At 37.9% G+C, this 16,795-nt stretch overlaps 1 protein-coding gene across 4 annotated transcripts in view; it reads right to left on the minus strand.

Moving 5' to 3' along the window:
• DOP1A (DOP1 leucine zipper like protein A) overlaps positions 1–16,795 on the minus strand; it is a 56,803-nt gene that overhangs the window by 6,036 nt on the left and 33,972 nt on the right. For all 4 annotated transcript variants that reach the window (XM_059835396.1, XM_059835393.1, XM_059835395.1 and 1 more), the window contains 17 exons: positions 14,714–16,699; positions 14,493–14,604; positions 13,364–13,543; positions 10,404–10,529; positions 9,926–10,060; positions 9,347–9,402; positions 8,736–8,840; positions 7,965–8,031; positions 7,502–7,646; positions 7,172–7,251; positions 6,505–6,614; positions 6,193–6,342; positions 4,830–4,891; positions 4,025–4,177; positions 2,667–2,803; positions 1,242–1,297; positions 176–340 (listed from right to left, as the gene is read on the minus strand). In XM_059835396.1, the coding sequence (XP_059691379.1) occupies positions 176–340; positions 1,242–1,297; positions 2,667–2,803; positions 4,025–4,177; positions 4,830–4,891; positions 6,193–6,342; positions 6,505–6,614; positions 7,172–7,251; positions 7,502–7,646; positions 7,965–8,031; positions 8,736–8,840; positions 9,347–9,402; positions 9,926–10,060; positions 10,404–10,529; positions 13,364–13,543; positions 14,493–14,604; positions 14,714–16,699 (3,825 nt within the window). The remainder of the gene's footprint in view (positions 1–175; positions 341–1,241; positions 1,298–2,666; positions 2,804–4,024; positions 4,178–4,829; positions 4,892–6,192; positions 6,343–6,504; positions 6,615–7,171; positions 7,252–7,501; positions 7,647–7,964; positions 8,032–8,735; positions 8,841–9,346; positions 9,403–9,925; positions 10,061–10,403; positions 10,530–13,363; positions 13,544–14,492; positions 14,605–14,713; positions 16,700–16,795) is intronic.

The following is a 16,795-nucleotide window of genomic DNA, read 5'->3' on the forward strand; positions in this document are numbered from 1 at the left end:
TAGCATTATTTGCTCTGGGGGCCACTGACACTGGGAAGGAATGAACTGCAGGCTGCTCTGGGTGAAGGCCAGAAAGGGAAAGGAAATAGGAAAACAAAGATTTTTGTACACTAGAATTTTACCAAGAGGCATGGACAAACATCCAAAAACCTAAATGACAGTGTCTTCTACTCACATCTGAAACTGAGGCAGGTTTTCAGACGGTAAAGCTAGGGCCAAGTCTAGAAATTTGCAAGCGGACAAGTACAGGTTCAACCATCTCTGGCTATTGTAAGACGTAGAGAAACCATTGCCGCCTGTGTACGTCGTCTCCAGACCAGCAACAGATGGGCCAGAAGTTCTAAAATAAATTATAGCAGGCAGGTGAGTCATAACAGCCTTCTGCCACTATGGGAACATCATCTTTCTTACTTGCCTTTACAAACACACAACTCTATTTACCAACTTAATCCTGAATCCATAAATCAAACCAGAACATTGCAAGTCTGTGCTATGGGTGGAGTTTTGTATGTTTTTGTACATATATATGAGATAAAATGTTACTATATAACAAACGTTAAAATGTGTTATGCTGTATCTCATTCCCATCAGACATCCAAATTAAGAGAAATTTTAAAATTGCCAGTCATGTTGATATTACTTTATTTTAGGGAAAAATTCTTCAAAAGACTGAAGAGAATCTAGGGGAAAAAAAGTGAAGAACAAGACTTCGGCAAATAATTTCTCCTGTTCTTTTGAGAAATCTGCCTCTGCTGCTAGCATTGACTGAAATTGGATCACACTGTGCAGAAGGTAGATGGGATAGAAATGGACAACGAACCCAGAAAAATTCTCTACCTCACCTTTATGTCTTAACACTAGAAGAAACCACATTTTTATTTAGATTTTAAAAAGTGCGTAAGTCTTATTCAGAGTAAGTGTATGATACAGAAAAGCTGTGAAGTCATGCCATGCATATTTTAATTGCAGAAGCAGTGTCGTTTTAGCCAGGAAGACACTGGAAGAACTAACATCCTTGTATTGCATAATTTACCTTAGTGGTTTATGAGCAATCTGACAGCGGGATTTTTTTTTCTTTTGTCCTGAACAGTATGTCCCTGGTACTGCAGTCAGGCTGAACGACCCTTGCCTTGTCCTTCTCATTTGAGCTTGACAATTTTTTCTAAGACAAATTATTCTAAAGAATGACTCAACTGCCCATTAGCATGCCAGGAAACCAAGTGGGAAGTTCATAAGTTTACCTGGAAATGTCTTCATCAGCAGTGAGCTCCTGTTCCATCAGTAAAAACACTTGCACCTGAAGATCAAATGCTACATTTTAATACCACTTTTTATGGACTGTGACTCAGGAAAATGCTGTAGGTAGGCCTGAGTAATAAGCCTTAGAGGAACTGTTTGGAGCTTTAATTCCATTCCTGGATGATGAAATAACCACCTGAACTATGAGTGGACACTGGCACCCTGAAGCTCTCTCATCCTTTATTTATAGCCTGAGTAGCACAAGTGCCATAAGAAACTGGCTCTTTTATGGCCAGGAAAGCTCTCAGAGGCTAATCTCCTCCACTACTTAGAAAGAAAGCAAGACCTAAAGGAAATGAGAATAAAGAATCACCTAACAGAGCAGTCAAGCTCAGCTGTGAATTCCCAGAAGTAACACAGACCTGTCCACTGAAAGTAGTTTCAGGACTGTGGTAACTTGTGTAAAGGCCAGGGGACAGCACAGGAATCAGAGGGCCACACTGAGTAGAATGGGTTCCCTAGTATTTATACTATCGACAGACTCAAAATTAAATGCATCTATTGCTAAAACAATGCACTTGATCTTTAAAATACTTCGTATAGCTTTTCTCCTTCTGTTGCTTAGATCTGTGGTTAACTAAGGGCTAGGTTAGGTGCCTACAGATTAAAAAAAACCAAAAAAATAAAAAAAATCACAGCAGTGTTTCTGATTTGCTATCTGTGTTAGCCAGCCCCCTGGGAACTCCTTGGCTAATAAGCTAAACGGACCACAGGATGGACCAACCACTCTCCTCCATTCCCACTGCCAAAGCTGAAACCCAAAAGAGTGTGTCAAACAGCCAACACTGGAGACTCTACAGGTAGCAGCTCTGAAAACACATTTATCCTGTCTTGTTATGCAGAGTAAAACAAGAGGAAGAAGAAAGCTGACTTGAGCCTTGTATAAATGTAGTTACAAAATTTCAGCCACAATGTGATCTGAATGACCATCAACTGCCAATACAACATGCAATCTGACTCCTCCTTTATGTGGCTTCTCACCCTCATTGCTGGAGGAAGAGGGCGGAATGACCAGGAAAGTAGAAACAAGGAACACTGAGCAGAGCACCAGCGGGAAATGGTGGAGAGGGTACACATACGCAGGCAGAAATTGAAGTAGGAGTCAGCAGGGAACAATGAGGGCAAACGTAAATTTCATTCAGGAGACATCTGAACACCTTTAAATAGCACAAGACAACAGATATTCTATTTGGTTGCAAAAAATAGACATCAGGACTATGAAAATAAGTCAGCTTTCAATTTGTGTCCATCGTACATTTACATGCACGATATCTAGAAGAGATTGTCTTAAAAATGTTGAGAAGGAATGAGGTTGTCTCTCAGATTTGGACCAGTCTTCCAAATCATGAATGCTAACTGCAACTCACCAGTTCAGTGATCATGGTCGGCCAAAGCGAGGTAAGGTGCTGTGGAGACATTCTTAAAAGCAATACTCTGAAAAACAGGAACACTTGGGAATGAAGGGTGGGCACCTGTGGCAAACGGAGACTTTCTACTAGCCTTTCTGAAACAAAAAGCCAAGAAGGTTTCCTCAGTTCAGAATAATTCCAACTAGCATTTTCTCCTCCCCTCATTTACTCTCAATTTTTACTTTTTTTAAAGTATCTGCCACGTTACTCTTTCAGCACTTTGCTACAGTTTTATTGTGTTAACATAAAAAATAACCACTTTCACGAAGCAACGAACAAAAGCAAGAAACCTCAAAACAGTGAAGCTGCATATTTTGACAAAAGTTCTCCACATAAATGCAAAAGTGCATCTGGGAGTTTTGCTCATCTTATGCAGAGTTTCACCCATTACAAAAAGAGGAGTTAGCAGATTTCAAACAATGCAACAGCCTGAACAGCTAGGATATATTATTATTATTATTATTATTATTATTATTAAAAGGCTGCATCATCATAGTACATGGGATATTACATAGGGACGATACGCTCTTATTTAGCCATAACCATCTCTAAGCGTTCAACATATACAGAAGGAAATTTTTCAGTCAAACCAAACACATGCACTTTGCAGGTCAGACCAGTAAAATCACCTGATATCTTGAACATAGTAAACCCAGCTACTGACTTGACTGGGGAAAAAAACTAAAAAACTAAAACACTTCAAAGAATAAATTCTGGAACAAATGAAACAAGAAAGATGACGCAACTGACTTTCCATATGGAGGAAGAGACCGAAGTGTCTACCTTGTTAGCACTAAAAGACAATATATCTAGAAGCTGCTGCTGTAACTACGTGCATCATCTTAGAATAAAACCAAGCAGCTCCCATTCCGAATCACTTAATGTAAAAGTTCACTGGAAGAGATGTTCTTCAGTGATAAATAGGACAGATAAAAAGAACAGCAGAAAAAACAGCTAGAGAAGTCAAGAATTCAAAACGTCAGGGTAGGTCTTTCTATTTATCCCTAGTTGATAAGTGTTCATGTCAAAAAGCACACTGCAGGTACCCAAGGACATTGACCAAGGTATAAAATGGCAGAGCAATGAAATAATCTGGATAAAGTCAACTGGTAATCACAAAGTCTGTGTAATTTGTAATCATTTAAGACTGAAAACGTTCTAACCAAAACCTGCAGAAACTTTGCATCCAGCCACGGAAATGGTACTGCACACTGATATTCCAGGGGATAAATTTACCTACTGTTTACCTGTCATACAAATATTCCTCAGTTAACATCAGAGTCCGGAAGTCCACTAAATTATACATTTTTACTGACCTTGTATGTCTGGAAGGTATTTCTGGTATTGGTCTATCTCACTACTAAAAATTGCGAAAGCCAGTCTCTTCAGGAGCATGGCACGTTGTTCCAGCTCTACATCTCGATTAGCAAACAGATTGAGTGAACTGCTCTGAGCCACAGCCACTCGTGCTGAAAAAGAAAATGCATAATGCAGAGACAAACTTCAAAATTTCCCTTCTGTTTCACTTTAAGGCACAAATAGCTCTTACTTTCATTGCATTAATGTAGTTCAAAAGCAGATGTTAAGAAGATGCACGTTCTGCAATTTGTATTTTTAACCACAGTGATTTAAAATACATGTTGAAAGAAAACTTTTAAGTATACACAACAGTGCCTAGGTTTAGGGCCTTTTGGGAGGGCCATTTTTAGCCTTTTTTCTTTAAAAAGAATTCGCAAGTATAGATGCTCAGAAGTTTGGAATGTGCAGAATCCATTTTTCCTTAGGCAGAGTTAGTGTCAGATCTTAAAAAAGAAAACCCCAACAAAACAAACCAAAAAATAACAAAACCCACCCCCACCTGCTCTGCTTAATCAGCTTTGCCATATAGGCAAAATTCACTGTGTGCCAGGATGGTCTCAAATTCTCTTACTTCAAGTTATCTTATTTATGGATCTCCAGAAACAAGTAATTGAAGAAAACATGAAAACAGTGAATAAATCAAACAGATTGGAATAAATATTGAAAAAATGTCTTCAAGATACTTGTTTTCCCTTTTTTCCCCTTTTTTTCTTTTTGTGTTTCCCTTGGAGAAAAGTCGCTACTACATCAGTAAATACTTACTCATCAAATCTCTGAATGTTGTTTTGTCATGTGTCATCAAATTATCCATAATAGCTCTCCAACTAAAAGAGGAAGATTGTACAGAAATCAGAAAAGCAAGAAAAAAAAGCAGAAATTTACAGGCATATTTACAGAGCTTTTTCTGCTCTTTTAATTCAGGCTAAGGCTTCCAATCCAAGCTCTCTGCTATATAGGTACCATTTACTTGGTGCGATTTGATCTGAAACTATAACTGTATTTCCCCAAACCCCTTCTCAAAGAAAATACGGGACACCATCCAGAGGGACTTTGACTGGCTAGAGAGGTGGGCCCGTGTGAATCTCATGAAGTTCAAAAGGACCAAGTACAAGGTCCTGCACATGAGTCAGAGCAATCCCAAACATGGATACGGACTGGGTGGTGAGTGGATTGAGAGCAGCCCTGAGGAGAAAGACTTGGGGGTATCGGCAGATGAAAAACTGAGTATGAGCTGGCAATGTGCACTCACAGCCCAGAAAGCCAATCGTATCCTGGGCTGCATCAAAAGAATTGTGGCCAGCAGGTCAAGGGAGGTGATTCTTCCTCTCTACTCCGCTCTAGTGAGACCCCATCTGGAGTACTGTGTTCAGCTCTGGGGCCCCTAGCGTAAGACAGACATGGACCTGCTGGAGAGGGTCCAGAGGAAGGCCACAAAGATGATCAGGGGGCTGGAGCACCTCCCCTATGAGAACAGGCTGAGAGAGTTAAGGTTGTTCAGCCTGGAGAAGAGAAGGCTCTGGGGAGACCTTATAGCAGCCTTCCAGTACTTAAAAGGGGGCCTACTAGAAAGATGGGATGGGGAATGTAGTGATAGGATGAGGGGTAATGGTTTTAAAGTGAAAGAGGATAGATTTAGATGAGATATTAGGAAGAAATTCTTCACCATGAGGGTGGTGAGGCACTGGAACCGATTGCCCAGAGAAGTTGTGGATGCCCCCTTTCCTGGAAGTGTTCAAGGCCAGTCTGGATGGGGCTTTGAGCAACCTGGTCTAGTGGAAGGTGTCCCTGCCCATAGCAGGGGATTGGAACTAAATGATCTTTAAGGTCCCTTCCAACCCAAACCATTCTATGATTCTATAAAATGTTAACCACTTTTTCCTCATAGAAAAAATAAATAAAAAAATATAATCTTGACATTGGAAAAAAATAGACTTGGGCATAGAAATGTACCTTAGGTAAGCGAGTTTCATATTTCCCATGTTAATCTAAAACACAGAACATCCCTCTATTTCTCTCAACAGAGATCTGTTGGGAAATTTTGGTCCACATTATACGTACTCTTGTGTAATGGTATACAGAAAATTTGTAACAGCCATCAATATAAGCAGGAAAAAGAAAGTCTTACTGGTTAACACATGAAGCATCCATCTGGAAGAAACTGGAATCCATAAAGAGGTCAAATGCTTCCTTTTTCCATGCTCTCCTTGTATACTGATACCCACTAAGACTGCTTAATAACTGGACACAGGCTCGATAGCTGGATGCGTTGTGAGCACTAAACAAAAAAAAAGTCAATATGAGACAATTTTGAATTGTTGCTTTATAGAAAGTTTGATAGACATCTAATCCTAATCATGCCTGTTCCAACTTAAGCGTCACCCACCAAATTTCAACTGGCTGTAGAGATCTACGTCAATTCAATAAATTGTAAAGATACCTGTGATTACGGAGGTAGGGAACAACATAGTGCATAATATTTACAAGCAAAGGAATAACCCTCTCTTTTTCATCACTGTAGAAAACCATATCCAAGAGATGAGCTAAAACCTATAAAAGGAGAGGAAGATATGTTATCAACCACTCTCAAATTGCTTTTTATCTACTATTCAGCAGTTTTTTATATAATGTCCGTTACTGAACATTCAAACTTATGATAGAAGTGATCATATTTCAGGCACTATACAAAATCCAGAGTATCAAGATCCCATCATTTTTAAAACAAACTAAGGTAAAACCACAAAAGCACAAGCTCTTGGGCAAAGCATTCTACAGAATAAGCTACAAACAAAAACAAATTTCAAATACTGACTGCGATTATCAGCAGTAAATAACGCATACCATTAATAACGCACAAAGTTTGCCACCAAAAAAAGTCTCCTACACCGCACATTTGAAAGGCCATCCTTTACACCGCAGCCATCTCACTGAATCTTTATAACTGGGTTAGTGACAAAGTTTTATATATTGTTACATGACAGGACCCAGAATCCATTCATATCAGTGTTTCCCATCAAATCTCTTTCCCCAGGCTTCTAGTCCAAAGCTTTTCACAACATAAAAGTTTATTATAAGACAGTATTTATTACATCTGAGGAGACATTTACCTCAGAAAGTAAGGTCAATGCATGGACACTATAAACAGATGGAGTTATGTTTGAAGTTTCCATTGCTGGAGACAACATATCTAAATGAAGACAACAACAAAAAAATGTTCAAAATTAATTTTCTTAAGCCGTTATTTACCTTACAAGCATATTTTAATAGCATATATTTTGAAGATGTACAGACTTTGTCAGATGCGCCATGTAAGATACTAATCCCTGAACAACACTAAAGCATTTTTAATGTATTAAAGTACAGTAAAGCTGTCCTCTTTGTTCATTTTGGCCTGATAATTAATGTTTTGTTTAAAACAAAGATGAAAATGAAACTACCTTCAACGTCTGATTCTAAGTTGTTTCCATCAACCATAATCTTGGGGGAAGGCTTAACCTCTAAGTTTCGTCTTAGCCAAGTAGTCTGTTCCAAGGAAGAACCAGCGATTGCCCCAATGGCATCCACTATCTTGTGCGTTACATCCTGATTGAAAAAAAACCCAAGCATTTTAAGAACTTTGTGCAGAAGGGCTGTGTTTGTTGTCCTGACATGTTTTTGTAGAAAATCTATATAACTAATTAAGCATAGAATTGCTTTCAAATCACTTTTGTTCTATATTATCAGTGATTAATAACTCCACAGAAAATGAGATCTTTTTCAACAGATTATAAATAGTACTAAGTAGAAGATACTAGAGAGTCATTTCAGACTACAGAACTGATATATCGGATAATTCTAGTACATTGAAGCATTTATTGTTCAATATTTTCAAGAGAGACATACATACAACAAATTTCTTACCTGGAGATCTCTTTGATCTTTCTTATTCTCCAGGCTTGGGTTTTTCATAATGAACTCATTAAGAACACTGAAAAAATACAGAAGTAGATATGGATTTTCTTCTCATGAAACATTCAGTAATTTTAAGAGCTAGGACAAATCTGAAGAAATTTACATGCACAATACTTACTTACTAAACCTTCAGTCATTGCTACTTATCAATATTCTAGAAAACATCCTTTCAAATTTCTTAAGTTGATTTTGATCATACCATAATAGTTTATCAAGAACACGTTTTAATAGGCTATACACAAAAGAATCTTCAGAAACAGTTTACTAGGGAAGATTAATTCCAAAAATCCGAGAAAATGGTCCTTGAAGTTTTACACAGAAAATCATAGTTAACATTTTATTTCTAACACTCCACAAACAGCTTTCATGGTGGGAAGGAATCCCTTCTAGTGGGCTGCAAATCTACACATACCTAAGAAATTGTAATTGAAGTTATTTTCTAAGAAAAATCAGAAACTTCAACCTACTGTTTAAGGAGCCTGAATAGCTCAAATAATCAGTAAGAGAAGATTGTTGCTTATATCATATTATAATATAAAATTTAATATCTGTAACCGTTCCTCAGAGAAGAAACTGATTTGATAAAACCCACAGAACTCGGGCAATAGCTCTACCACTCAAAAATATGTGATAGACATTTGAAAACAGTAACACTTCAGTATGATTTCACACACTTATATTTGAACTTGTTTGGAAACTGCAAATATCAAGAGCACTTACCCAAGTATGAGGAATTGTCCCGGAGCCGGAAGACCAACCTGGATGGAATCTTTTAACAGAAGCAGCAGTGCTGCCCAGCTATCTACTAAGCTGGTCACTGGAATCCTAAGACAGAGAGCAGCAATGGCAATGAAAACAGCATCATCTCTGTCGGGTATTCACCATTTTCTACCTCACAATTCTCCTGTCAGATATTGTGAATAAATATTCATAGAGATTCTTTGGTTTTTCATTTAATATTAGGTGGTTACATCAAGTCATTAAGAACAGGGGGAAGGCAGAAGAACAGTGTACCCGGAAGACATTCTTTTCAGTCCAAGGTTGGAGTGGTACCAATGAGTTACAGCACAATTAAGATCAGTTTTCCTTGGGCAGGAGGCAGATTTCCTGCAGGATTTTTAGGTGGGGGAAGAAAGGTGATGCAGAACTAGGGAACTCACAAAATAAATCCTTTCCTTTTTTTATGACACCTACAGCTCATAAATCATGAAGAAAGAATGGTTTTATTACACAGGCTATTTCTCATCCTAGGGATTATAAAAATATGTAAAATATTCAAATTGTCCATCTGCTTCTTGATGACAGAAGTAATATTTAACTTCTTGTCTTACCTTTGAGTATAAGCATAGAAAAACTGCAACATGCAGACTTCCAGTGAAAGATGTTTCTAGAAAAAGATACAAAACCTGTATCATCAGGAAGAAGAAAGTAACTTTTTTTTCCCTCACTTACCAAGGCAAAACCGACAATGCTATAATGTTACTGCAGTGTTTGAAGATATAGCTTAATTCATTAACAGGATATTATAAATGTCTGCTTAGGCATCTCTCTATAAAGTTATTTTTCTCTCTTTTTTTTATTCCCTCTTTTCCCCACTTCCCTTTCCCACCTGAAAAAAAAAAAGTCAATCTGATGCTAGGGTATGCATCTGTTGCCCTAATGTAAGTAGCCTATCCCTACAAAACACAGTCTTATACAGAAGCAGTAAATAGGATTCTGGAGTTGTTCAGTAAATGGCAATAACTTAAGGAGGTATGACTTCCCTCCAAAAGTTCATCCACCTATTAGATATTGTGAAAATTTTCACACTGTACTGCTTAGCTCTGTGAATGAAGTATCCATATCATCAGTGTTCTAAGCTTCAGTAAGAGGACATATATAAATCAATAGCATCTCTACAGTTTTCATACCTTGTCCTTTGCTATGGCTGGAGGCTGCTTCAAAACTTCTTTCACCGTTTGTATAACAGTCTCCGTTCTCATAACACTGATAGAGCGAACTAGCTCAACCAGTAGAAGTTGTTCGTCACCTGCTGTAGGAATAACCTAAAAGAATCAAATGTATGTCACAGATTATCATCACAGAAAATGCCTATGCCAAAATAAAGGCAGCTGGCCTCATGGGATTGAAATCTTAGTAACTAACAGTTCATCTAGAGACTTGGAATCACTTATTCTTTTTCTGAAGAATTCAGGAAGATTATCCCATTCTAAAATAAACTGGTAGCTCCCTGACAGTACAGTTGCTAATTAGAAATATAATATAAATATTCTCCATATTTCATACTATGTAATTTTTCACTGGAACATCTAAATTTTCTCCTTACTGCTTCTAAATCACTTAAAGGTATTACTACTATTTGAAGTGAACACTGTAGTATAAACATACCTTTGTCCTAGAAGTATTTTTATTTTGCCTCCTTTCATTCCATACAAAAGCAATAGCAGCCATGAAATGAACACCATGATTCATTGAAATTGGACCCAGAAGTTCGAGAATCTGCTGCCTCAAATTCTGAAATGTGGAAGCAGAACACATACACCTTTAGATAAGCACCTCAGCATTATGTTCAAAACAGTTAGCTATAAAGCCATACTTGGATGGCAACTATGATGGAAGGATGCACTCAGAGAGTTCATAAAGCTCTATTCTACATGTGGTATTCTTCAATCATTTTATTCATGACTAAGACAAGGGAAGATAAAATACACTTGTTAAATTTGCAAATAGTAATGAAGTGGGAAGCAACTGATAGAAAGGTACAGAACTAAAAATGATCTGACAAACTCAAAAAGCATCCTGAAAAAAGATAAACTGCAATAAAGGCTTGATCTTTGCATGCAAAGGTAGGGATAAACAACTTTAGCAATTCAGGATGAGAAACTATTTAGATAGCAGTTCTACAAAAAAAAAGTCTTGAGATTATAGTAGATCACAAACTCAGAATAACAACTTCGCAAGAAAAGGGAAAAGAGCATTCATAAATAGCAGCACTTCATGAAAGACACGAAATATTTCCCCTGAAAGAAGATATCACGCACCACATCCAGTTTTGGACACCTGTGCTGGTTTTGGTTGGGGTAGAGTTAATTTTCTTCATAGTAGCTAGTATGGGGCTGTGTTTTGGATTTGTCCTGGAAACAGGGTTGATAATACAGGGATGTTTTAGTTATTGCTGAGCACTGCTTACACAGAGTCAAGGCCTTTTTTGCTTCTCATACCCCCCATCAGCGAGTAGGCTGGGGGTGCACAAGAAGTTGGGAGGGGAGACAGCTGGGACAGCTGATGCCAACTGACCAAAGGGATATTCCGTACCATATGATGTCATGCTCAGCCATAAAACTGGGGGAAGGTTGGCGGCGGAGGGTGGGTGGGGTGCTGCTGCTTGGGGACTGGCTGGGTGTCGGTTGGTTGGTGGTGAGCAATTTCATTTGCATCACTTGTCTTTCTTGGGTTTTATTTCTCTCTGTAATTTTCCTTTTCATTACAATTTATTATTATTTTCATTATTATTAAACTGTTTTTATCTCAACCCATGAGTTTTCTCACTTTTACCCTTCCAATTGTCTTCCCCCATCCTGCTGGGGGGCGGAGTGAGCGAGTGGCTCTGTGGTGCTTAGTTGCTGGCTGGGGTTAAACCACGACAACAACTTCAAGAAACGTACCACAAGCTGACAGCACTCAAACTATACAGACTAGTGATATGGAATATGACCCACAAGAAGGGGTGGAAATGGGTTTATATAGTCAGGAGAATAGCATGTGAGTGGAGATATAGCAGTTACCAAATATATACAAGGTAATTAGGAAGAAGAAAGGAAGATGATGTTCATGCTGGCCACAAATAGTGATGGACTTGCTTTGTAACAAGTGAGATAAAGATTAAGAAGCAGAGGTGGTGGGGAAATCCTAAAAGGAAAGAACACACTACTCTGGGAGACTGAAATATTCACTGTTGAAACTCTTAATAATGTGTTTTTTAAGCATGTCAGAAGTTATGAAGCACACTTGGGTTAGGAAATTTACTTCCTGAGCTGTCGTCTTGTCCTGTTCTCTATGACAGGAAGATTTCAGAGAAAAATCACTTTCTACCTGTTTTCTGAAAGCCATTTTTACCTTGGTCACAGGTGTTTCAGAAGGAATTGTCTAAGCTTGCAGGAAACTGCTATATACAATCCCAGAGCTTGACTATACATTTTATGCACTTGCCAAGAGTGTGGTTGCCAAAGCAACCTAGTTGTACTGAAGCTTAAAAAGCTTGCTTATACTTTAGACACACAATTCTGTTCCACAGTTTTCTGTGTTATTAACCACATCCAGCAACTCCAAGGCAGCTACAAAAGCATTACCCAAAAGCAATGAGATGAAAAAGCAAAATAACCTATCCTGATACTACACCGACCAAGCTGAATTCAAACAGGACCTTTTCCATATACAGGACATGTTGAATGCTCCTTTGAATACTACAGATTTGGCAAATTAAAGAAAAGCTGGGCTGTACAGAAGAGTTAACATTTAATCAAAGTACAAAAGCTTCTTTTTTCACCAAGCAGCATAATATTATAGACCATCAACAAGCATGGACCCCCTTCCCTTTCAGTGAGTAGGAAGCCCTATGGGCAGCACAAATATGACCATGGATGCTGTCTGTGCAAAGACATGGAGTGTTAGAGAAGTTATTTTATTCCTTCAATCTGAATGACAAAGGTTGAAAAGTATGTAACACAGCATCATCACAAACAGTATCTGATAGTATTCAAATTAACTGAGGAAATCTTACTTTAAAAGATTTCAAATTTAAATGACAATTTCCTATTTAATAATCTGAAGTATAAGTAATTTGAACTGCTTCCAATAAGAGGGCTAGGCAGTGTTCTCAGTATAGCCCTATTTGACCCCTTCTCAGATTCTCTTCTTTATGATTACTAACTCACCATCTGCTATGACATTTCCCTGTGCAGTGACATCAATGTATGGAAACTGAAAGAATAAAGAACTAGTTCATAAGAGTCTGAGCACTAGATGTTTTAAGAGGAGAGTTCTCTTTTGTTAAGATTTTACATGAATATTTTATATCTTTTGAGGCATAAAAGGGTGGCTTACATTTTTTCAGGACGGATTTAATTTTCTTTATAGAAGGCAAACAGGTGAGACGTTGTCTTGAGTTGATACTCTCAAGTTTACAAGCAGATTCAATACCTATTTATAAAAGCCCTGTTTCTAAGGTGGATGAGTAGATGAGGACAAAGATATTAAAACTCAATTTACATTTGAGGGAATGGAATTGGATTTAGTTTGACAAAGGTATTAATGAACAAGTTAAACGATTTTATCACTGATATTCTGACCTTTGTTGACCCAAGATTAATAGTGGTAATGGATGCAGCAGCAGCAGCAGTTTTCTCTGAAGAATCTGCAAGGTGAAGGATGCTCCACAGCAAAGTCACAGAAGACATGATCATATGCAAGATAGATAGGATCCCATTGCGTGCTTCAATCAAGTGCTTCTGATCTACATTAACCAAAAGCTAGTGGATTTGAAGGAGAGAGAGGAGGAAGAGCATTAAATATCTACATAAACAGCATAAGTGAGACTTAATGGACATGGAAGCTTTCAACCTTAATTCTTTTTCAAAATAATTTTTCAGTAATTCTTATAGTATATACAGGTTTTGAGTCTATTAAAATAATAATTAAAGAATCTTTTGACTGACTTGTACAATATCAAATGTATTCTGAACACGTGAGACATCATGTCAATTTTGTATCATCTGCCTATACCTTCGCAAAAAAATTAGTTCAGAATTTTAAGTGTAACTAACACTCTAGGCAAAATTATTTACTTGCACAAACAATAAACACTTTTCAGTTACTTTTAAATGAATGGAAGGCAAAGGTGTATAGGAACAAAAAAAAAAAAAAAAAGGAAAACCAAGACTGCAGAGAGAGCAGGGCAAAAATTTTCTTCCAGAATCTGGGCCAAATTCTTAACAGAGACTATGCTCAGAATATCATATCTAAAAATACCGCTTCACTAAAAAGACAAATTGTGAATATACACAAGGAGCAGGAAGAGAATGTTTTGACATATTGCAAGATGAACACAGTCCAGCCAGGAAGTAACAGGATAAGCATCAGTCTGGGAAGTTCCACAAACGAAGCCAGCTCTAAAAAGTGGCATTTCAGAGGTCTGAAAGTTAAGGAGTTCCTACTTTAGTTATTTCAGGGGAACAGAAAAAAAAAAATTCCCCCAAACCAAACCAAAACAAACACACACAAAAGCTAAGACCATTCTCCTAAAAGTATCATTAGTAGAAAATGGTTTTTCTGTTTCAGATGTATATATTATCAACAAAAAACAGCTAAGAATGTATTTGGTATTTTTCCCAATCAGATCTTCAATTCTGCTAATATAATCACAGTCCTTAATTTGACATGTACTGCATAGGAACCTCTTCGACACCCAGATAAGTTTACCTGATGATATTGCGTAGATGGATCCAGGAGGCAGTAATGAATTATTGTTGTGATCCCTTCTAATAAAGTAAGAATCATATCTGGGGGAGTGACTGATGCCATCCAGAGAGGCCTAAAATAAGAGATTAATTTTTTTTTTTTAAATGGGTTAATCTCATTGTAAAGTAATTTAACGTAATCTAATCTGCTTAAAAAGATCATACACCTCTACATACACATACCTATTATCAGATAATCCTGTTTCATATTTATACTGCTGAATTAAATTATCCAAGTTCCTGCAGAGCTGAAGAGTCACTGAAACAACCACCCTTTGAAGAACTTTTCCCATGTAAGGCAACGTAGAAGTGATAAGGCCAATCCACTGGGGATGCATTTTACAGGCACAGTGCTGGTGTAAAGCCCGTATCACTGCGCAGAGAAACATGCCTTGGCAGGTTATTGGCTGGGAATGTAAATACTGAAGAGAAGTCATCGGCTGCTGGGGACCAATGTGCTCCAAGTCCGTTATGACAAAGTCAAAGCCTGTTTCATTTTCCTCAGGCACAGTCATTACCCTGTGTTCCAGCACAATCAGCCGTTGAAGTACTTTTAAAAGCTGTGACTGCAGAGTACTACCATTGTCAAATTCATCTTCAGAAAAATTTATAAGGCTGTCTTCAGAGAAACCTTCTTCTACAGCCACTATGTTTTTTCCAGCCATCTTTTCACTGTGCCATTTCTGTGCACTGAAGATAGAAGATAGCAGACAATGCAGGATCACTTTCTGAACCTTGCACTTGGACAACATGTCTGAAATAAAACTAGGAAAGCCTTTTGCAGAGCTTTCTATCACTTTTGCCAACTCCGCAAAGAGAAGTGTCAGAATTTCTATACTCATCATTTGCATATTACGGTTTCCTATTAGATCTTGTGAGGTTACTTTAACATGAGTTGGATAGTGGCTCCGCATATAGTATAAACACAAGGAGATAAGAATTTCTATGTACATAGAGCTCCGAAAGTTATGGTTAGAATCAACTGGGATGTGACTATAAAAATCCTTGCCCATAACAGATATTCGATGCCTGGCTAGAAGATTCTGGAGCAACGAAAGCTGAGGAGTGTATGCATTGTTGACACTAGTAGTGGAGATAGCACTTACAAAAGCTGAAGGATTTGTTTTCAGAATTGCTTTAATTGCAGAAAAAGCATACAGTGTCCTTGAAGAGTCATACAGCTGGAGATAAAGCAGCACATGTTGATACAATGGATGGATATTAAAGTTGGGAGATTTTCGCATTCCTGGGGACCCCACATCACTTTCTATTTCTGAAATTTCTCCTTCTCCACAACTGTACCAGTTTTCTAAATCCAGACCATCACTAAAGAAGACGTTTGTTTGTTTAAGCTTTTCTGTTTGTGCTTTCTTCTTCTCTTCCTCTTTCTTTTTGGCTATTTTCACCTTAGGTTTTGCACCTGGTTGCTTACCAGCCTCTTTAACAATTGTTTCTTTTTCTGACATTTTTTCTGGTAGCTTTCCTTTAAAGCTGAACTGAATACTACTGTGGCTTCGTTGTCTGGACTTTGATTCACTGGAAGCAAGAGTGAGATCGGAGAGGGATTGCTGGCTTTCTGCAATACAGGGTGAAGAGTTATTTCTTGAAATTTCATCTCTTAAGCTCTCAAGTCCAGTCTCAGTTGAGGCCGATAGCAATTGGGAGCTGTCATTACTATGCAAACTACTCTGACTACTTTGAATATTTTGATCTTCACATTTTGTCACCTCTAAAGAGTTATCCAAAGCACTGAATTTACATGAAGTATCCTCCGAGTGTAGACTATGTTTAACTGGTTCAGCATCTTCTCCAAGACCGCTTACAACTTTGCATATAAGATCTGTAACCACTTGTTGCACAATTTCATCAGGTGAGTCTTCCCTCAGAGTCTGAGAGCTATCTTGAGCACTCAGGCTTTCTGTTTCCACTTCATAACTGATGTTGTCTCCAGTAGATGACTGAGAACAGCCAGAGTCAGAACTCTGCAGTATTTCAACTTGATGGTCAGGAAGGTCAAAATCAGACACAACCATTGGTATGGTCTCACTGCTGGTACTTAACAAGGAAAGCCTGTCACTCAGAGGGTTGACAGTCAGGCTGAAGTTCTCCATCTCATCCATAGCGAGTTGTTTTTCATTGCCTTCTTTAGGTATAATAAGTTCTCCTTGGCTTACAGGCACATGGGAAAATGCTTAAAGAAAAAGAAAAATTTTATACACGTGATACCTTGTTCTTCAGAATAAGAATTTAGAATTAAAATTTAGA

Source organism: Gavia stellata, chromosome 2 (assembly GCF_030936135.1).
Source record: "Gavia stellata isolate bGavSte3 chromosome 2, bGavSte3.hap2, whole genome shotgun sequence".
Classification (NCBI taxonomy): Eukaryota; Metazoa; Chordata; class Aves; order Gaviiformes; family Gaviidae; genus Gavia; species Gavia stellata.